This window comes from Octopus bimaculoides, chromosome 22, assembly GCF_046866305.1.
Source record: "Octopus bimaculoides isolate indiv1 chromosome 22, ASM4686630v1, whole genome shotgun sequence".
NCBI lineage: Eukaryota > Metazoa > Mollusca > Cephalopoda > Octopoda > Octopodidae > Octopus > Octopus bimaculoides.
In genome coordinates, this window is record NC_142949.1 from 9527489 (window position 1) to 9551500 (window position 24012).

Here is a 24012-nt window from a genome sequence, read left to right on the forward strand (position 1 = left end):
ATTATATTTAAACGAATTTTTAACAATTTAAAGAACATATTCTATAACATATTCAGTTGGACGGTGAGGTGATGTTTCCGAGCTTTGGCATCCTCGAAAAACATGTACCGGAATTGTATATTTTTCAATGTACTCAATCATACCTGTTAGATAAACACAATCTGGTATATAAACACACGCATACACATACACTCAAATGTTTTCTTTTGAAAGCAACAAGAAAATAATAATAATAATAAAGTATTAAACGAAGCCAGTGTACTCGGTGAACAAACTTAATAAGATATCTTTATATTAGCAGACATCATAATACACACCTGTAGAAACAGGAAATAGTTTCTATTAATGTTATTCATTGTTTATATTAAAAATGTTATTGCAACCAAAAGACTTATTTGTTTCGACCTATTGATAAACATCATATATGACACAAGGCATTGTTTTTAGTTCAGCCTTTCTTAAGTAAGAAGACCCTAACAACAACAACAACAACAACAAAAATAACACATTTTATGTGCTCTTGTTTATTTAAATTAGTCATAGTATCCTGTAATTACCTGTAATGGCGTTTTGATTAGCAAGTTATTTGAGCTTTAATGGTGGTTTGACAACCAACCTTGGGTTTGCGTTGCTAAGTTGTTTAGGGTTGATTAAAATATATACATAAAAAAAATATCTTTAATTACTATAAGAGATAGTTCTTAAAAATCAGCACTTAGCTCTGTTCCCATGCCATGAAACTGACGTTTCATCCAGGGGGATGTTTATCTCTCGTCTGTCTATACCATAGTTAATACTTTCATATAGCTTTGTGCTTATTCTAAATAGTTACATAGAAGCAATAGAGAATGAAGTGTTCTACACTAGATCACAAGCAGATGCCAGCTGATGCCTTCTTGTTACCTCATCCACTGCTCCATCACCCTACTATTTATGTAAGCATAGTTTTGCATTTGTTCTGATAGACTTACAGAAGAAACATCGCCTCCTGGCCACAAATTTAATTTTCTCCTAAATAATTTCACTGTCTGTATAACAGTTCATCAACTAATTAATACTTGCAAAATCTATTCGATCGCTACTTGAATTTAACGAGTCGATTTAACGATCATTGTTCGACGAGGCTACGTTTCTTTGCATTGGACATTGTACACTAACAAAGGCACCATTTTAAAAGTTGTCCATTCCAACAACTTTCAGTTTGTTATATTATTAGATATTACACCAGTCGCTATTGTTATCAGCGAATCCATGGATAATCAACAAGTAAGATGTATTGAGAAAACGTGAATCTCCATCAATACGTTTTAAATCTACGTTTGTACCTTTTGTACATGAAAGTTTTTAATACATAAAAGCTTCTTGAGAATCTTATTTAAAGATTTCGAGATGCGTATTGATACAATAAACCGGCACATAAAGGCCTCTAGCTCTGGTTTCTGAAGAACTTTTGTCTCTTTGAATTATTTCTACAGACATGTCAGTTTAGGAAAACAAAGGACAATATTAACAGTCTACACTTTCAAGATATTTTATTTAATATCATATTTGCTTGCAAACACCAAAATTTCCATCTATCATACTTACAAATGATAATTAAATTATTTTATCGAAAATACAAAACCGCCAGATATTCCCTGCTGATCAAGAAAGAAGCGATATCATTTGATATCTATCGATATATACTTTGTTATATAATGCATGCATTCAATACAAGCTGCGATACGAAAACCTCCTTATATTTTACACGGTTATCACTGCTATTGGTGTGGCGCTAGTGAAGTTGGGTAGGTAGGAAGGAAGGAAGGGTTTTTTTCATGTGGCTAATGTTTTATCGTTTAGTTTTTGTTACCAAGATTTTTTTGAATTGGTGTCTACCGTAACCTTTCTTGTTGAAATGATTATCATGAATGGTAGATCTTGGAGGTGTTTTTTTTTTTTAATCGCATCCTGTGTAAATGTTTCAATGTTGCTCAGCATTAGTAGACTAGATTGGAGCATAATTTTCAAACACTTGGTTAGGAAAATGTGTTTGTTTGCTGCACTAAATTTGATATCCCACGTTTCACCAAATTTATTTTTTTCCGTCTAGCATCTCACACTTTTGTTGTAGTTATGACAAACCAAGTATCACCGACTAAAATAATCATTGATGCGAAATATCTCAGAATTTTAAAAAATGGTAACAATGTTAGCAAAAATTAAAATAATGGATTGAATGAAACGATTGTTGTGAATTTACTAAATATTCGATCGACATATCTAAAAACTGATTGATTGATTGATTGACAGAGTTCGCTGTTTTTAAATTGATGCATTTTGCTTCCGATACTTGCTGTTATATTTTTGTTCTTTTCTTTTTTATTATTTATTTTTTTCATTGATTCTAGTTTCTTCCTATCATGCAACCATTCTCATTCCAAGATATTTCAAACTAGCACGTCTGAAAACATAGTCACGTGGGTATTCAGTTAATGAAGTTGATTTCAACGAAAATAAAAAAATCTTCAATTGGAACAAACAGTTTGGACAAATGATAATTCAGTTATAATTGTAATAATCCCATAAAAAGTTTTTTAAAAAGAGACAGTCTAGTTCCATTACAAAATATTGGGCATAACCTCTCTCTCTCGTTCAGTAAATATTTAAGCTAAAAAAAAAAAACACTACAAATAGCAGATTTTCATGTGTTCAGTCAATCACTGTTTGTACAACTAAAAGCAATGACTATTCGCTAGGAAAAAAAAACTGAGAAGTCTGTGTCTGTAGGCGTGTGTACTCGTAGATGCACTTATGTATGAATGTATACGTCTGTGTGTTTGTAGACATGTGTGTCTGTATATGGATGATCTGATGATTTTCAAACAGGAAGGAGAAATAGAGCTGGATAAAATGGACCACTGTCAGAGCAGATACAACATTTGGTTACACAAAAAGCCCACGTGAAATAATCACACTTTAGTTTATAAGAAACAGGCCCTTTTTTCTATTTTTTTTTTACGACAGTCTCTTCTCATATTTTCTTGTCCCCCACCCTCTCATTATTGTCTCCAGTTGTTTTTCTTCATGGATTAACAAACAGCAAGTTAGTCGTGTTAGCATTCCTTTATATTTTTATTATATTTTTTCTATCACAAAACACAACTTTGTCAATGAGGTTTTGGACATCTTGCTTTATTTCATTCCGTTCACTTTCTGTTTGAGCCGCCATCGTTGAAGGCTGGTTTTCTGTGCCATTTTTTTCCCCAAAAAATAATGTCTTCGGTTCGATATTCTCTGCGAAACGTCCACATCACGCTTTAATTAACATTCTCCACATTGTCTCCCAATATCTCGCTGGAATCTGAAACGAAGAAGAGAGAGAAAAGAAAATGTGCATTAGAAATCGAAAAAAACGTAAACAATGGAAATCAATATAAACAGCTGCACTACCACCACCACCACCACCACTACTACTACTACTGCTGCTACTACTACTACTACGTTCAAAGCACCTGTCTTCCTGAAGTGTATGGAGTATTGTCTTTTGGTGTACTTGGAATATTGGTGTTACAAATAATTTGTCTGTGAATATTATTATCATTTAGTTTCTGAATATCATGTTTATTGTGCATGTCATACACACACACACACACACACACACACACACGATATATATAAGGATGCGATTGTGAAGAACATGTGTTTAGCGTAGAGAAAGTTATCACGTGAGATGTCTTATGTAGGAAAATGGTCACGAGGAATGTGTCGTGTGTTTTCTTTTCCTGAATTACAAGTGTTTCACAAAGAACGTAAGCTGTACTTCATAGAACCATTTTTGGTATTGTTTGAAGTTGTAAACCTCAGTCTGCTATTTATGTTTCGTTCCTATTATCTATTATAACTAATACACCAATTAGTATTATTAATATCTTTCTAGTTAATGTTTTAGTCAGAAAGAGAATCATGATGTCTATCAGAAAGCGTAGGTTTTCGTTCTGTCATTGAATATATTAATAATACCTGTACAGTTCCCTTTGATCTTTCGGTTAATTTAGACAGTCTTATTTCCAGAGTATCGAAGCCATGTTATTGTAACGTAACTGTTTCACATTATCAATTTCCATGTGGAAGAATCTGTATATATTCCTAAATTGCTGTAGCTACCTACCCCCACCATCTCCACATCTATCTCGCTGTTCTAGCCGTTTATTTTGCAGAAAAATAACTGAAGTTTTGGCAACCGTGGATTAGGGGTAACATTTCTATGTAATATCTTTAAATAGCAACAAAGAAGAAAAAAAAAGAAGCTGATTAAAATCTAGTCCTACTACGAACGTTGCTTTCTTCTTTTGATATGGGGTAGGATAAATTTACAGAGTTTTCCTTTCTTGTGCCAGAGCTCTTTGGGAAAATCGCCAAAGATTTGAAACTAAAGCCACAAAAGCTGATATGCTGAGAATGTAAGGAATAGGTTGAACTGAATTCTGAATGTACAATTTTATTCCCGCCTCTACGATATTGGCAAAATCCTTCAAAAACTGGCACCGAATCAATGTTAAGTTTGTGAAAAACATAAAACTAAAATTTAGATTCTGTTTCGAAAAGGAAAAAAAAAAAAACAGAGCATTTTCTTACGTTATATCCAAAAGTGAAAGTTTCACAAATATTTATATTATGTATTTCTTAATCGCTATGAAGTTATGATATTAAAAAGTTGTAAAAATAATTACATAACACCTTTTAAACACACTTTTTCTCACCTGTATTATAATTGTTTCTATGGCAATTAGTTGGCAGAATCGTTAAAGCGACGGAAAAAAATGTTTTCCAACATTTTTCACACTTCTTTATATTCTTGAGTTCAAATACGGATGAGGTTAATTTTGTCTTTCATCCTTTTGGGGTGGATGAGGTTTAGTAGCAGTCAAGTACTGAGATCGATATAATCAACTAATGCCATTTCCCTAAAATTGATCTTCTGCCAAAATTTGAAGCAATTATAATTGTTTCTTTCTGGTTTAGACACAAGGCCAGCAGTTTTTGAAGGGGTGGAATTAGCCGATACCGTCTACTAACCTCCGCCCAGAACGGATGAAAGCAAAGTTGAACTCGGCGGGATTTGAACACAGAACAGATCCCGCCGAGATCAACTTTGTCATTTATCCTATCGGGGTTGATAAAATAAAGCATCAGTAATGGGGTCAACGGTATCGGCTAAACACGTCCCCTTAAAATAGCAGGTCTTGTGCCTAAACTACAAGCCGTTATTATAACAGTTTCTGATTAAGTACAATAGCAAAAATGTCGACGGGAGTGGGGTTACTCTCCCCACCACCCTAGTACTTAACTGGCATTTTGCTTTTCTTTCCCCCAAAGTCGATGAAATAAAGTTTGACCTCGGTGGAATTGAACTATCACATTCAAAATCATAATTTATTATATGTTGTGATATAAATAAATAAAATACATCTGTCTCGCCGATACAGCGTTACGCTTTGACAGCCGATATTTTTCTAACAATGCTTAAGTCTTTGTTACTCTCTCTCTTTTTATATATATATATATATATATATATATATATATATATATATATATATATATATAAATATATATATAAGATAGGCAGGGGATTCATTCACAGCTTTTGCTTTGTCAAGAAATATTGGCAAGTATATTAAAGAAATTTATGCCACAGTTTACCTGTAGCCATTTCTTTTTTGGCATTGTATGTATGCTGCCATTTTTATGCATTTTAGCCCTGGGTGGTTAAATTCGGAAAGCAAACTTCAGGTTTAATATTTAGTGTATTCTAAATAAATGTTCCCTAATGTGAATTTTATTCATACTACATATACTTAGATATGCATTTGATATTACATATACTTAGTTAGATGCAACCAAACCACGAGGTCTCAGGTTCGATCCTACAGTGTGGCATATTGGTCGGGTCGACCAATAACTTGCACGTGAAATTGAGTAAATGGAAATTATATGGAAACCTGTCAAGTGGAGAGTACCAGTAATTCAAATGGTCAGCCTTGTCATGCATTGTCACACTCTGATTCTGTCGATTCAAAAACTAAACGACGGAGATCCTACACCACTTCGGGTATATGAATATACTTCGTGTTCTTGGGGTGTATATAACATAACAGCATTACATAACTAATACGTTTCAGTCATTAGACTGTGGGCATGATGGGGCCCCGCCTTGAAGGGTTTTAGTAGAACGAATCAATCCCAGTACTTTCTGTAAGCCTATTATTTATTCTATCGGTCGAACCGCTTATATATACAGGGATGCAAATGAGCCAACACAGCTTGTCAAGCGGTGATGGAGGACAAGCATAAACACGAAGATACACCCACATAGGTATGTGCACACACACACACACACACACACACACACACACACACACACACGACATTTGATCGGTTCAGGGCTACAGTAAAAGATACTTGTCCAAGGAACCATGTGGCTAGAAAGTACATTTTTTACCAGACATCCATGCCTGGCCCTATATAATATATATGAGTGTGTGTGTATATATATATATAAAATATATATGTGTGTGTGTGTGTTGATCTGTTCATATATAAGTATTAAGATATATGTGTCTGTGTGTCGTATGTATGTGTGTGTATAATAAATATATATATATATATATATATATATATATATATATATCCACACGACACATTTCGGGGGTTGATGTTCTGGGAAGGAAAGGCTGGACATAGTTAACATAGGACGTGGAAGTGTTGGGAAGAACAAAAGTGATGAGTAAAGGAAAGATGAGATGGGAGTGCTTGATTAGACAGAACGCGAGCCGATCCAACTCCAAAGAGCAAAGGCCGTAATAGTAACGGTCGAAAAAGCAGAGGGAGGAGATATCTGGAGCATTAACTTTACGCCAATCGAGTGGATGGCCCTTATCTAGATATGATACAGGACGTCTGTATGTCGCAGTAGTACCGACCTTATATGTGGGAGCCATAGAATCGAGGGCCTCACCTAAGCTTTTAGTTTATAACTCATTAAAACGGAGACAAGTATTCTAAACCTACGCCTGCAATAGATGTATTCCAAGTTTAACGGGTTAATTCCGAATTCATCAGAAACAAAGATACGATTACATTTTATAAGGTAAAAAATGCATTTGAAGTTTACATACACATAAACATATGCATGCATATATCTATGCACCTATGCATATGTGTGCGCTGGTATTAGTGAATGTGAATCTATTGTATATATGAAATATCTACAACGGATAGTTTACACAGTTGAAAACGATCACTTTGGCGAGTACCCAAAAGGCTGCAAGTGGACAAAATGTATATATATGTGTGTGTGGGCCTAATTGAATACGACGTGTTTTTAAATCTGACATCCACTGTTTACTGTTTATGTTGGTAACCAATAGATTATATAATATCAGTGACTTTTGGCAACGTGAAGTCGCTGTACTGTTATTTAACTCAACGACGAAATATATCTTATTGTAGAAGATAATGGGTGTCTGTTGTACTTAGGAGGAATATGTAGATAAATATCTTTAAATATTTCCAAATTGGAATGAGCAAATCACAATTGAAAGGAAAAACGAAATTATATATATATATATATATAGGAAACAAATGTTAGGGAAATTTCCAGAAGATTCGATTCCCAGAAATGGTAAAAACATGTTGTTAAGAAGACAAGTCTCTTAGATGAAGAATATGAAGTGAGAGGAAATATACGATAATAGTTTCTGAAACGCTATCGAGAAGGATATTGGAGAAGACTTCTTAAACACGGGTATCTTCCTCTAACATCTTAGTAATAACATATTCCTCAACAAAGGGGAAATAATATAAACATATTTCGTTATCTGTAACGAAATATACTGATATAGAGAAGAATAAGGAACTAAAGTGAGAGTGGCGGCATACCAACTTAATAAATGACTCTCTCGGGATAGAGCTTCAGACGGCAAACAAAATAACTATGCAGCATCTAAAATGTTTAGAAAACTGTTAGAAACTATTAATAGGTAAAGAATCTCGCTACATAATATGGCAGCGAGGGTTGTTAGCTCCATGTTGGAGTTAATAAATTACGGCTTCCGCATGCATATATATATATATATATATATATATATATCCACTGATCTATCTATGTGACATGATATTCAATCTGAATGTTCAGTAGATAAGATATATTTCAAAAATATCTTCATATTTATAACACGCATCTGCTTCTTCACTGTCTCTCGCAATCTACTTATGGTGAGGCCTGCCTACCACAAAATCATTTCATTAACTAATCCACCACTGGCTTTAAAAATGTGCAGCACTCTTACAACAGCGAAACGTAAGCAACCAAGAACAATGCATATGCAAATATATGGCTTAGTGGATACGGTTTTCGGCTCACGATCGTAAGGTCACGAGTTCTCGTCTGACAGGCAGTCACGACACCAAAACGCCGTCCGTCGCCGTCGATGGCTCGAAGTCGCAGGAAAGGCTGTAGATCTATTCACAAACAATGATGATGTTACCCAAGCGGTTATTTTCAAACATATTCTGTGTGTGTGTGTGTGTGTGTGTGTAAAACTTATACCCATGCACGCACCAACACTCATATACATACATAAAATAGTATATATATATATATATATATATATATATATATATATATATATATAAGATCCGAGAATCGCGCTGTAGGAAGAAAGCTTCAAGCAATCCGAAGCAAATATAAAAAAAACAATTTTCGGGGACTATGGTGGTTCATTGAGACGCATGGTAGTGTATTTTTTTTCGTATCGAAGCACGATTAACTGAAAAAAAATTCTTTTTACATTTCACGGTAGCTCACCAGGTTTGCCGGGTATGCGAAAAAGAGTACAAGAGTGAAGGAATGGAGTCGATAAGAGCCCGAATCGTACTGACTCCATTCCTTAACTATATATATATATATATATATATATATATATATATATATATATATATATGTATATATGTATATGTATATATATATGTGTATATATGTATATGTATATATATATATGTATATATGTATATGTATATATATATATGTATATATATATGTATATATATATGTATATATATATGTATATATATATATATATATATATATAATTATGTGTATATATATATGTATATATATACATATATATATATATATATATATATATATAATTATGTGTATATATATATATATATATGTATATATATATATATATATATAGATGTAGATATAATTATGTGTATATATATATATATATATATATATATATATATATATATATATATATATCTGTTAAAACAATTACCAAAGACGCTAGATAGTAGGATCAAGTCTGAGAACGTCTTAACTGCGTTCATGATGGTGATATAAAGTTTATATCATATATTATTGGCAGAATCGATAACGAGTCAGACAAAATGCTTAAAATTTCTTTCAGCTCATTGCGTTCTGAGTTCAAATACCACCGAGGTCGATTTCATCGATACCTCCACCCCACCTAAAACTTGCTGATCCTGTGCCAAAACCTCAACTAATTATTGTTATTATTAGTATCATTGATGTTGTGTTATTGCTATTAATATTCTTATGAATCACTGCAGTGTGCATGTTAGCTGTTATCGCCAAACTTATTTCCTTATCTATATTACAATAATGCTTGTAATGTATCACACTTGTACATAAATAACAGCATTTGGTGCTGTGCTGTCTGAGAATTCTTATAGCATGTCTTTATTATCAATAGTGCATTGCTCCACTAGAGGGGAGATTGCGGTGGTGAGGTGGGGGATTGTTGTATAATGAACGTTGTCTGTATATTAATATTTCCAACTTGTAATAATTAGACAGTTGCTTCAAGAATTTCAGGGAATCGTTTTCTTTAATTAGGAATAAATACTTATTAAATAATTACAGGGTGTTCGGGATAAATCTTTAGTTTTATATAAAAGGAAATGAAAACACAAGATCTCAGCTAAAAATTATTTTTAAAATTCAAAAAATATCCACTAGATTATGGCTGGGCGATAACAGTTTACTCAAAGGAGCTGTCTTCAGCTACTATCACGGCATCAAGACGGCTATACAACCTGGTGCATCCATTCTTCACTATGTCCCTGGAAATATCTTCGAAAACCACCTTGCTTTTGCCTACCAGCTCGGCCTTGGTATTACAGGAAGAGCGGTTGGTGTCTTTCCCAACTGCGTCCCACACAGTAATATCCATGGGATTACAATCAGAGGAATTAAGAGACCAGAATTTTGGGATTGTGAAGTCGTAGAAATTCTCCGACCACCGCTTCTGACATTTTCCAGGGGTATGGTAAAGAGCCGAATCCTTCTGCTACATATTCGGCCTTCCAGGAGCAACCCTCTTCTGCCAAGGATTGACCGTCTCAATTGAGCGTAAGACCCTGCTCATCAATTGCTGGATGAATTCTGGCGTGGGACAGAGCCAAAACGCCTGTTGTGTCCCTTCCTGCTGGCCGCGGCTTCGTAGCCCCAGCTGCAGCAGTCTGTCACGTCTTACAGCCTTTACAGTGTTCACAGAGCATTGAAAATGACGACACCTTGCGCCAATCCTCATGATACAGGTAACTCTTTTCCAGTATTCAGAAGGCTTCCAGTCCTACACGGCAACTAACTTTTTCTCAACTAGAATTTTAATCTTTATGCCCCCCAACGTCGTTGACTGTCCACTAATACATAAAGCTATTCCTGAAAAAAGGGAGACATAAAGCTCGTCTTAACCTCAATACTCTGTATAGTGTATGTGGTCCTAGTTTTTATATCTAGGATGTATGATCTTGCTGCCAGTATTTTAAAAACGTGTTGCTCCATCTTTTTCAGTCAACTAGTCCTGGTTCATGTTTGTCTGCCATATTTCAGGCAAAATTTCCGCTGCACACAACTAGATTTTGTTGCTTTTGCTGTTGTATAGCCCTAAATCAGCTCTTATCAGTAAGCAGATGATCAGACATTTCAATTGTGACCAAACCATCTTTTTCTTACGTGCAGAGAATCCAACATATTATGCAATGTGACGGTTATTTTTTTTTTTTTGCTTTGTTTTCTTTCTAAAACGATAGTGTGATTAGAACATTTGGCTGCAATTACTAGCAGGTTGAGTGACCACCTAAACGTTCTTCTGTGGCTATCATCAACTTTATTGTATCCGTTGGTGATTTTTCTTCTGAAGTTTCATGTGATTTATTTGTGTATGACTTCTACAAGAATCCTATATATTTTTATATTAGATTATAAATATATTATTATATTACTTTTAGTTTGCAGTCACAGGTTTTGTTCAGCTATTAACCCATTGCTTTCCTAAAGCATTTTCGCAAGTTCTTCCTAAACGTCCATGCTTGTTTTCAGACTATTAGTTAGCCCTCGTTTCATATGTTCTGAGTAATATAAAGCTTTCCTTTAAGTCCCAAGTTGCTTTGGTTCTTGATAAAAATTGGGAATGTATGTCATATACAATGCATGGACACCAGTGATACATGTCTTGCGTCTCACATTATACAGGAGAGGCAAATAGTTGAGATCCCGCCTCAGTTTCAACCAATTAAGTCTGATTTGTAAACCATGTTTGGGTTTGTTAGTTCCTCCGAATCTTTTTAAATAATTATCATGCGAATAAAGCCATGCAAAGAATATAACCACGACCAATGACAGCGATGACCAAGTCGCATCGGTGCGACGAACATTTTGACACGTCAAGAAAAAGGAAATGAAACATAAATTTATCAGTCAAATGTTTTCTAGTCATTCAAATACTTAAATTTTAAAAGATAATTTTCGAATCTCATTCTTTCCTAGAATCATTTCTGTTTCTTTTATTTTCACACTGCTTCCCCCCCCACCCACCTACTCCAGTCTCTTAGTCATATCTTTTAAACTCCATGCAAAGATAGAACAATCTGCTTTTCATATTACATAAGTATTACATGAACTACAGCTATTTTCTGCTCTATATTTATGTAAGCCATTGTAGTTCTTTCTCTTTGAAAAATGGTTTCCATATTGTAAAAGTCATCTTTTATTATCTCCCCACGGTAAATATAACCTTGTTGGTTGCATTAAATGATGCAATAATTTATTTTTTTGTGTGTGTATTTTACTTTCTATATTTCTATATAACTTCCTAAACCCGTTCATCTAATTTTATTACATTAAAACTACGGCACGGCTAATGTCTATTAATTCTTAACAATTGGTTGGTTTATGAATAGCGTTCCCTCAGAATCAAGGAAGAAGCGAATGTGCAATAATATAATGTCTTCTGGGGAGAAATTGGGCCGGGATGTGGAAAAATGATAGTCGAAAAATGTGCATGATATACTTAAGGAACAATAAACAAACAAACCCCTTGAGCTACTGATCTACAGCAACGTTTATAATAATAATAATAATACCTTAATAATGATACGTTAATAAAACCTACATCGTTAGGGCGTCATTGAAAATAACGCAAAAGGAAGATTGAGTCACGTACGTGGATGTATGGAGGAGATAGAAGTGGTTGGGTGTGGGTGCGTGAGGATGGCTTTCATTGATGGTAGCGGAGGGGCCTGATTATACGTATGGATATTCGTGGGTAGAGGATAGATACAACATGGCTACGTTTGAACGAAGTTTATTGGGAATTATGATATTACCATTTGCTGCAGCAGCAGCAGTAGTAGTGTTGTGTGTGTTGGCACTCCGTCGCTTACGACGTCGAGGGTTCCAGTTGATCCGATCAACGGAACATCCTGCTCGTGAAATTAACGTGCAAGTGGCTGAGCATTCCACAGACACGTGTACCCTTAACGTAGTTCTCGCAGATATTCAGCATGACACAGTGTGACAAGGCTGGCCCTTTGAATTACAGACACAACAGAAACAGGAAGTAAGAGTGAGAGAAAGATGTAGTGAAAGAGTACAGCAGGGTTCTCCACCATCCCCTGCCGGAGCCTCGTGGGGCTTTAGGTGTTTTCGCTCAATAAACACTCACAACACCCGGTCTGGGAATCGAAACCGCGAGTCCGCTGCCCTAACCACTGGGCCATTGCGCCTCCACAGTAGTAGTAGTAGTAGTAGTAATTGCATGGCTTCAAGTCGACTCCAATCAAACAAAACTTTGATCGAAGACATCAATCATGGTTATGCCTGTCCCACCACTAGAAATAACGAACTCAAAACTATCTTATCCGATGTATTTTTCTTAAACGATAAGGTGTGATTTGAAGGACATTTGACTGCTATTTCTAACAGTGTGAATGACTGTGTAGAGATTCTCTTGTTGGCTTTGGTTTACACAGTTAAGTGTAACAAAAGGAACAGTCTTCGGCATTTCTTCTATCAATGGCTTCTAATTGAACCAGCGATTTTGAGGAGAGGGTTTAAGCCAGTGCCTTCGCTTCCAGTGCTTGACTGGTACTTTGCTTTTCATAAATAAAGTTGATCGCGGCAGGATTTGAACTCGGCACGTAAAAAGCCGGCAGAAATATCGCAAAACTATATATTTTTTTCAGCGCTCTAACGATTCTGTCAGGTTTCCCTGTATTAATGAAGATTTCAAACCCATTAACCATTGGTTCTTATATCATGGTGTGTTTAATATAATCATTTTTGGAACTAGCTTGCTCACCGGCAGGCTTTTCAGAATCGTAGAACATGGCATATTACCAAATGATTATTTTTATAATAAATCAACGTTTTGCCACCTTTCCTATTTCTGTCATACTAAAGAAAATTTGTTTATATTTTTCAATAAAGATCCTTAGAATCCCCCAAACCAAACAAAAGAGCAATTTTACTATGGAAAAAAGATGATGGATCACCTGTTGAAGCAGTTTCTTTCACAACGTGAGAACCTAATATGTTTAAGAGATATAAACGGTAGTATGTGTTTCTTTAAAGAATACAGTAGCAGTCCGATATACTTTAAATTCCAACACCATTCCACCGGTTTTATAGTTCTATGTTGTAAATGAGCACCAACTCAGATTCTACAAAGTACTGGTTAAATACTGTGGTCGACTGAATCGATCACCTCTAGCTAAAACTGCGGGCCTTGTGTCAATTGAAACCATTAATATTTTTGTTTTCTGCTGCAATACATCTATATATGCACATTTAAATACACGCGCACATACATCATACACACATAAAATTCAGCGATTTTTCGCCCAGGATATTTTCCTGTAATTTATGTTGTTCAATAGTGGAGGCACGTGGCTTAGTGGTTAAGGTGTTCGACTCGTGGTTGTAAGATTGTGTTTTCGATTCTTGGACCGAGCTACGCGTTGTGTTCTTGGGCAAAACACTTCATGTTACGTTGTTCCAGTTCTCTCAGGTGGCAGAAGTGAGTAACACTGCGGTGGACTGGCGTTCACTCCAGGGAGGAGTGGGGTTAAATATTTAGGCTACAAAACCCGGGAGTCTAAATGATTCGAGCAGGATCTTTATATCGTTCAAGAAGGTTTTCTCAAACCGACATCAGGTTATGAAGATTTGTCAAACTGGTCCTTAATAATTTCCAGTGACTCAATTAGAATTCAATTAAGAATAGACGAAGAAGCAAAATTACGAAAATATTTCTGCTGACTATTGATCTTTGATTGATAATAAGTTTGGAGTCTGATGTTTTATTTATCAGCAAATACAAGAAATTTTTAGAGAGACAAAAACAAAATATTATTGATCTCCTTTGAAACAATGATATTGTATAAATTTTCATTAAAAAGTACTTGATAATCACTCTTTCTCTCCACACACACATACACACATACACACACACAAACACACACACACACACATACATACATACGTAAGTACGTACATACATACGCACATACATACATACACACATTCATACATACATACATTTGAGTCCATAATCTTAAAACAATTATTTTAATTATCATTATGTCTTTTAGCTTCTAATAATAAACTAACTTTTCTTTTGAAAACCACGAGAAGCTTCGGGTGACATTTCAGATGCAAAAGAAGAAGAAAAAAAGAAGGAAACAAAGAAATATTCTCGTTCTTGTGGGCGTTAGCGATTACAAAATTAGTCTTCAGAATGAAAACGAAAGTCGGAAAAATACTTAAAAGATCAAGTAGAAAGTTAGCAACGTAATATGACCAAATTAGGAGCGTGTTCTTCATAAAAGGAAACGTAGATCTAAAGCAAAAGTACATGTTTGAGAGGAATTGTTCTGTAATAAATGTTGTTGTATATGGTAATAAAATTACAGTGTCGATCGAATATTACTTTTTAAACGGTTCCAAGACAAAACCGAACCATAAACTAGAGGTCGTCTGATTGTAAATGTAAGTAAACAGTGTAGCGGCGGGCTTTTTTTTTTTTACTGCATAGTATGTCTGAAATAAAGAATTAATTGTGATACAGACAAATTTTTATGTGAGAGTCTTACGGAGATGTATAGATGGCGAGAGAGGGAGAATGACATATGTATAGATATATACGTGTGTATATATATATATATATATATATATATATATATATATATATATATACACACACAAACACACATACTCACACATATATTACAATTGTATAGCAGAAACACAAGTGTGTCTCCATAAAAAAAAAATCTGCTTATCTATATAAAACGTACTCATTGTGGAATAATTAAAAAGTCCGGTTGTAGCAAAGAGGTTTTGGTTTCGATCTTAAGCTACTTTTAGATCTTAAGTAAAAATTATGGAACAAATTCGAGATTTTAAAACGCATCCCGCCACTTTTTCACTGGTCCTTCCTATCTCCAAATTCGTGTTCTTCCGATGTAGTGTTGATGGTTTTACTGGGTATAAGCGATTTGTAATGCAGAGAAAAGACAATGTAATTGGTGCAAATATCATGGGACATTTATATACGAATATAATACTTTATAGAGCCCCGTTCGTTATCCAAATTGTTCGTTACACGAGTAACTGCCCCGTTCGTTATCCAAATTGTTCGTTACACGAGTAACTGCCCCGTTCGTTATCCAAATTGTTCGTTACACGAGTAACTGAATTATAAATAGGATAATCCATTCCTAGCTACACTCAGATTCCACAAAGACATGACATACCTTACAGTTCTATATTTAAGAGATGAGGAATTATGTACATTATTTACATTATTTACATTTGACGGATATTTGTCCTCATCTTGTTTGTTGTTAAAACAACGTTTTGGCTGATATACCCTCCAGCTTTCATCGGGTGTCTTGGGGAAATTTTGAATCCGGGTTCTCATTCCTAAGGTATTTTTTGATGTTATTATTATTCAGGTCACTGCTTGGAATCGAACTCGGAATCTTGGGGTTAGTAGCCCGCGCTCTTAACCGCTACGCCCTTTTTCACGTAATATAACCGAACGCACCGAGCAGAGACCATAAACCCATGTCTCATCATCAGTGATGATGGTCTTCGAATCTGAGTCGTGATTTGCTGAGTCTAGCATGTCTTGGGCAATTTCCAAGCGGAGTTGCTTCTGCTGCTTTGCCAATACCCTTTGAATGCTCAAATCCTCCATTACAAGAGAAGGCACTCATTCTGTGCTTATTCGTACTTCGCGTGTAATCGCCTGCATTGTTACACGACGATCTTCCATGACTATTCACCGAGCGTTTTCAATCAGCTCTTTGCTTTGGTTTGTAGATGGCCTGCCTAAGTGTGCCTCGCTCTCCACTACGGTGTGACCATGTTTGAAGTAGTTTGTACCACTCTCTGATCTGAGTTTTGCCCATGAAATCATAGCTAAATGCCTGTTGAATCTTCTGGAAGATTTGAAGCTCGTGTATTCGGTGTTCTAAGAAAGCATCCATGTTAGATGACTTTTTTTTAGTGTTAATACTGCTTCCATCGCTAATAATTTGTAATAAGCCTTTTGGCTATTTGCAGCATCAGTGTCTGAAAGGATGCTGAAATTCTCTATATCATGGCAGCGAGATTTGACTGGCATGCGGTTACCCGGTGCGTCCTACCGCTGAATTCCAGAAGATAGATGGACAAATAAAACTTCCAGAACGAAATCACATGATTTCCCGCATCCATGACAGACGAATTGCGTTTACTATGATCTGTGTGTGTGTGTGTGTGTGTGTGTGTGTGTGTACTTTTATCCACCAAGCGCCTATATGAGAGGATCTTCCGAGGTTCATAACACAGTATTCGGTGTTCTAACACAGTATTCGGTGTTCTAACACATAGGTTCTCAAAGTGGGCGCTACCGCCCCCCCCCCAACCAGTGGGCGTTCAGAGGGTCCAGATGGGGAGGGGTGTGGCGGTAGAGAAAAAGGCGTTGGGAAGAAGGCAGTGGATTGGGGGACGCTACGAATTTATAATATTATTATAGTATTGTATACAGGTTATATATTATATTAAATATCAAATGATTCATAGATTACATAAATTAATAAAATATTAAATATTCATTTATACATGAAAATAGTGGTGGGGCGCTGAGGGTATTATGTGGCCATGAGGGGAGCCGTGGCCCAAAAAGTTTGAAAACCTCTGCTCTAACATGACATCCATGTTTAGTTGGATATATAAAAAAAAGCTTTTTGGTACTGATACTGTTTTCGTCACTCATGATTTGTATATAAACATTTAAGATGTATCTATCTATATTTATCTTTAAACTGTTTCAGTCATTGAGTTGCTGCCATGCTGGAGCACCGCCTCGGAAAGTTTTAGTCGAACAGAATGACTCCTGTGCATGTCTTAATTTTGACACTTATTCTATTCAATTTTTTTGCCGAACTGCTAAGTTACGTGGGCGTAAACAAATTCAATATAAAATATTGCGCCTTATATAATTGGATATATGCGTATGTAGAGAGAGAGAGATAATGCATTCTTATGCAAATGTTGTGCTGCATCTCCCACGGAAGCGAGACACCACTTTGCTGTTTTACACAAATATTTACTTTGATGATGATGATGGTGGTGGTGGTGGGGCTTGAATATCACAGCTTCTCACCTGAAAACATTAATCTCAGGTGGGAAGACATTATCACACCCATACACAGATTTATCTGATAATGAGGGTGGGTATGAACATCACAGTTTCTCACCTGTAAACTTTAATATAAGGTGGGAAGAGACTGGGAAATTATCACACACACATATACAGGCACGCACACGCATATATATACACACACACACACACACATATGTATATATATATATATATGCACGCGCACACACACACACGTCATACAAAATGTCTGCGTACATAACAGAACGTGTGATCATACGGCTGGGCTATCTCTTTCTGCCTTGCCTATTTTAATAAACAAGCTATTAGGAAATTTGTTTATTGAACGTGAGAGAGAGTACACGCGATTGTGTTTGCGAGAGAGAGAAAGAGAAACACAGAGAGAGGGTGAAAGAGAGATGGACAAAGAAGAGAGAGAAACAAAAAGACTGAGAAAAAACATAAATTTACTCAAGATAAAGTGGTGTGTGTGCATGCGTGCGTGAGGTGTGTGTGTGTGTATGTGTGTGTGAAATGGTCTTTGATCCTCTTTGATTATAAAGAGATCAAGTCGCTTTCATGTTATATTTTTATTCTGCAACGACAACTTGTTACGATAATAAAATTGTGTAGGTGTGTGTATATATATATATATATATATATATATATATATATATATATATATATATATGTGTGTGTGTGTGTGTGTGTGTACACGCGCGTGTCTTCTTTTACTCTTTTACTTGTTTGTCATAGCATTGCGGCCATATTGGAGCAATCCTTTGAAGAGTTTTATCGATGAAAACTACCCTAGATATTTTTTTTATAATTCTGGTATTTATTTTATCGGTTTCACTCTATCGAAACGCTAATGACACAAACGAATCACCTCTGATCAGTAAGCGGTGAGACACACACACACACACACACACACACACACACATACATGTAGGTTGATAGATGTCTTTGTCGCCTATCACTGCTTGACAACTGGTGTTGGTTTATTTATGTCTCCACAACATAAGCAGTTTGACGAAATATTCCAATAAGTCCCACTCTTTGAAAATAAAAAGAAGTGCTGGGGTCGATTCGTTCACCTAGAATCCCTCGAGGTGGTGCTCCAGCATGGCCGCAGTCTGACTGAAACGAATAAAAGATAAACGATATGTCTTTTTCTTGGTTGCCATTTCTTATGTCCAGCAAACATACTGACATTAACAAAACTGATAAATTGCCTGCAAATAACTTTGATTTCAAGATGTCTGCTAAATGATGCGATTTATTGCATAAATGATCGTTTGGTTGTAATAAGGAGCTCTCTGGAAGTTTTTTTTTTTCTTTTGTTATTTTTGTGGAATTACGAGTTTAGTTTCGAAATATTGTCGTTGTTTTGTCTGCCCTAATATTTGGTAGCTTGATTGAGCCCTTTGTGAGTAATAAAAAATCAACTTGGTAGCCTGATTTACCCGCGTGAGTGTTCGAAATCCAATTCGTTTATTTTTGTTTATTCACAATTCCTCAAAATTTCTGTAACACCGGTTATCAAGGAATGGATATTTTCCACACTTTATATACATACAAGCAGAGTGACAAAAGAACAGAGAGAGAGAGAGAGAGAGAGACAGAAAGACAAAAGTAGAGAGAGTGAGAGACCAGTACAGAGAGAGATAGACAGACGCACAGAGGTAGTGACGGAGACAGGTACAGAGAGACAGACAGGTGTACTGAGTGATGCAGATACAGAGGTGCACAGAGACGGACAGACAGATACAGAAAGGGAGAGAGAGAGAGAGAAAGAGACAGACAGACACACAGACATAAAGACAGACAGGCAGTTTATTAGATTAATGTTAACCGGTAGAGACAAAGAAAAAGACGAAATAAGCGAAAACATTGACACAATGTAAACAACATAGAATGTGAATAGCATAAAAAGTTGGTCAATTAGAGAGAAAAACAAAGTGTGATGGAGATGAAAAATAAAAACAAAAAAAAACGTTGAGACAACAAAACAAAAACAAATCCTTTCATGATTAAATTAAAGAAAGAGCATTATGAATTGCGACATTACAGTTTTATATTGCGCTGGTTGTTAACATGGCCGCTTAAAAACGTACCGAAATATCAGTCTTTAATGCTCTGAGACGAACGAAAAGTACCGAACGTCTGAGAGTACAAAATTGAAAAAGCTATTAAGAACAGTAAAGGTATGAAGTGTTGAAATTGTTCGGAGATGGTACGGACGCCATCTGTTAGGATGGAAAATGGACGGAGAAAAACATCCATTAAAAATTAGACCGGAAATGAAAGTCTGTACGAATAAAGAGAACAACAGAGACAAGAAGCAATTCGATTAACTATCGATCTGTGATTGGTTGATTAATTCGTTGATAATGATGCACGAAGATGCATACATGCAGATGCATACATGCAGATGTATATTTATGCACACTGCAATAAAACTCTCTCTCTCTCGTAGAATTTTCAATAAATAGTATAGCACTCGGTCGGTTAAGAAAGTGACGATATTATAAAAACCACAAAAAGCCTTATGAAATACCGAGGGTTTTCTGGCTGAAATATTAATTTCGCCATTTATCTAGCAAGTAAAAACAAAAATTTAGAACCTTTAGTGACTGTATAAAAGCGAGATATTTTCTTCATGTTCACATTTAAGAAAATATATCTTAGCGGAAATTCAGAATAAGTCACTAGATACATCATGAAGCATTCTAGTGCTAGCTTGCATTATTTTTTATATTCGTAAGAGCCTGGTTATATTTACTATGAAGTTATATTCCCTGTATTTCTAAACCGTCTTGTTGTCTTTACCAGCTTCATAAATGGCGATATAAATTAATATTTCGGCTAAGAAACCCTGGACAGCTATATTTCACAATGCTTTAAGGCTTTTTGAGGTTTTTATTATATAGTTTCAGTCAGATTGGCACCGCTTGAATAATTTTAGTCGAACGAATCAACTCCGGTACTTTTTTGAAGCTTGGTACTCTCTTTGGCCGAACCGCTATGTAACGGGAATGCAAACACTAAACACCGGTTGTCAAGTAGTGGTGGATCAAATGGACGCACACACACACATTGATGCATATATATATATATGAAGTATAAGGAAGGGAAAAATACAGTTGTAGACGATCTTTAGTTCATAATCCAAGTTGGTACAGATCCAATATAAAAATCAAGAAATTGTTTCGGAGTCTAATTAATTCCAAAGACAAAAACAAAGAATCCTTCTTGAAATAAAAATTAGATTCCTCGTCAGGAATTACATACTGGTATGAATAATTACGACCAACAAAAATATTAAAAAAACTTACATAGCCCAGACAGGTACGAACAAATAATAATAGAATGAAAAATCACTAGAACGCTAGACCGTTCAAAACCATAAAATACATATATAAAAATAAACTACTCCAGCGTTTTATTAACATTCCAATTCATGATATGTAAATATCTAATAAAGACAGATATATATGACGGTTTTCTTTGTTTCCGCCTCTCAAATGGAGTCACAAGGCTGTGGTGGCCCCGGGGCTATTGTAGAAGACATTTGCTCAAGATGCCACGCAGTTGGACCACTAATAGTGGTGGGAGAAATGTTGTCACCTAGTTTCCGGTGACGTTTTCGCACATGGTGAATGTATGCACGAATATATTGAGGCAAGTTGGCTTCATGAAGGAGAATATAAAAGGAATTATTGTGTGTGCGTGTGTGTGTGTGTAAAGTTTACAATTGAAAGTTAAAGATGGCAGCAAAACAAGATCGTTTTATCAGCAGGAATGTTGCATAGAGAATTATCTTGTTTTACAGAATGGCAATTATGAGATTTTCGTAAAGTCAGAAAAGTCCGCTGAACAAGATAACAGATGTGACTGCAAATTACGGAATACACGAAAATATACTTTACTTCTCCAGTTATCATTTTGTAGGTTTAGCTAAATGATTGGATGCCTCCGTATTATTGGCGCCTTATGACATGCTTCGTATGTCGTAGTCCATGTTTCTTGCCTGTAATAATGACAGCGTAGCTCTAAAGCGGCGAGCATGTAAAATCGTTAACATGCGAGGCAATATACTTAGCGATATTTCGCCCGTCTTTACGTTGAGTTCAAATTCCGCCGAGGTCAATATTACCATTCATCCTTTCGTAGTCGATAAAATAGGAACCGGTTGATGTAATCGACCAACTCCCGCCTCTCCCCCGAAATTGCTGGCCTTGTGCAAAAATCGACAATCAACAATTACAGCGTACTTTAAGGTGGTGAGCAGGCAGAATCATCCGACCTTACGTTCTGAGTTCAAATTCTGCTGAAGTTGACTTTGCCTTTCATCCTTTTGGGATCGATAAAATAAGCCCCATTTGAGTACTAGGGTCGATATAATCTATTTACTACCTCCCCCCAATTTGCCGGCCCTGTTCCAAAATTTAAAACCAATATTATCATCATCACTGAGGCGGTGCTCTGGGAGAATCGTTAAACACGCCGGTCAAAATTCTTAACGGCATTTCGTTCGTCTTCACATTCTGAGTTCAAACTCAGCCGAGGTCAACTTTGCCCTTCACCCCTTCCGGGGGCGATAAAATAAGTACCATTTGAGTAATGGGGTCGATATAATTGCCTCACCAACTGACCCAAATTTCTGGCCTTGTGCCAAAATCTGTTACTTATACAGCGTAGTTTTCGATTGAACTATTCTGAATCATTGTGGATGCTGGTGGGTTTGGATAACGCAGATAAGGTGGATGGTTATACGAAGAATGGTATCAGATTTATACGGCTTCTTTACGAAGTGCAGGGATGACATATATAGAACTCATTGAGATATCGCAGTCGTAGTAAAAGAAGTTGTTCAGTAGTTCTGTCAATAGTATCGAATGACTAAAGTATAAATCTTCCGAAGAAAACCACGATTTCCAAACGCAGAAAGGGGCACGGATTTCATTTGAAGAATTATTGTTTTCCATTGTGCGTGTGTGCCTGCGCGTGTATGTCTATGTATGAGAGTCAAACGGAAATACACACGCACACTGACACAAGTACATACATATACATAGATATGTGTGCATGTGCACACGCCTCTTTATATTTGCGCACGTGTGTTTAAGATGTGAGAGAAACTCTGAAATGTGTGTGTGTGTATATATATATATATATATATATATATATATATATATATATATATATATATATATAATGTAGGTAGACATATTTCTTTGTGTATATGTGTATGTATATGTTTGTATATGTATAAATAGAGATATCTCTTTCTGTGTGTGTGTTTGTGTGAGAAAGAGAGCTAATCTCTAAGAAATGTCTCCCTTTCCCAATAACCACACACACACGCATGCGCACATACAGACTCGGGAAGATTTTCTCCTTGTCAGGAAATGTGATTGATAAATAACATTTTAAAGGAGACATTTACAAACTTTGTTCTATCATTAAAATCTTTATTGTCTTCTCTGGGAAAATGAAAATCAAAATTTGTATAGTTTCCTTTTGTGAGTTTAAAACGAATAAATATAGACGTTGCTGGTATTGGGAAATTCTTTGGATGATACTAAATTTTCAGAAAATTGAAATGAGTTTAACTGACGATGGAAAATTGTTTCGAAACAGATATGTAAGCAGAAAGTACTTACGTATAGTAAACTACTTCAAAGTTACACCTCTTAAATAAATTAGCATATATCTACACACGTTGTATTGCCAAATTTCTGCAATACAGAAGCATTGAGAGGCTGCTGTTTAGGCGCAGACTTGGATGTGTGGTAAGAAGTTTGCTTCCCAACCATATTGTTCTGGGTTCAGTCTTATTGCATGGCGCCTTGGGCAAGTGTAATTATAGCTTAAATTAAATTAAAGCCTTGTGAGTGGATTTAGTAGACGGAAATTAAAGGAAGTCTATCCTTTGTGTAATATATATATATATATATATATATATACATATATATATATATATATATATATATATGTGTGT

At 35.7% G+C, this 24012-nt stretch overlaps 1 protein-coding gene across 2 annotated transcripts in view; it reads right to left on the minus strand.

Annotated features, from left to right (window-relative positions):
• Positions 1-261: 261 nt before the first annotated feature.
• The window catches only part of LOC106878540 (uncharacterized), a 333146-nt gene continuing 309395 nt past the window's right edge, over positions 262-24012 (minus strand). For both annotated transcript variants that reach the window (XM_089339674.1, XM_089339673.1), the window contains one exon: positions 262-3343. In XM_089339674.1, coding sequence (XP_089195800.1) covers positions 3300-3343 — 44 coding nt within the window. In that variant the 3' untranslated portion in view covers positions 262-3299. The remainder of the gene's footprint in view (positions 3344-24012) is intronic.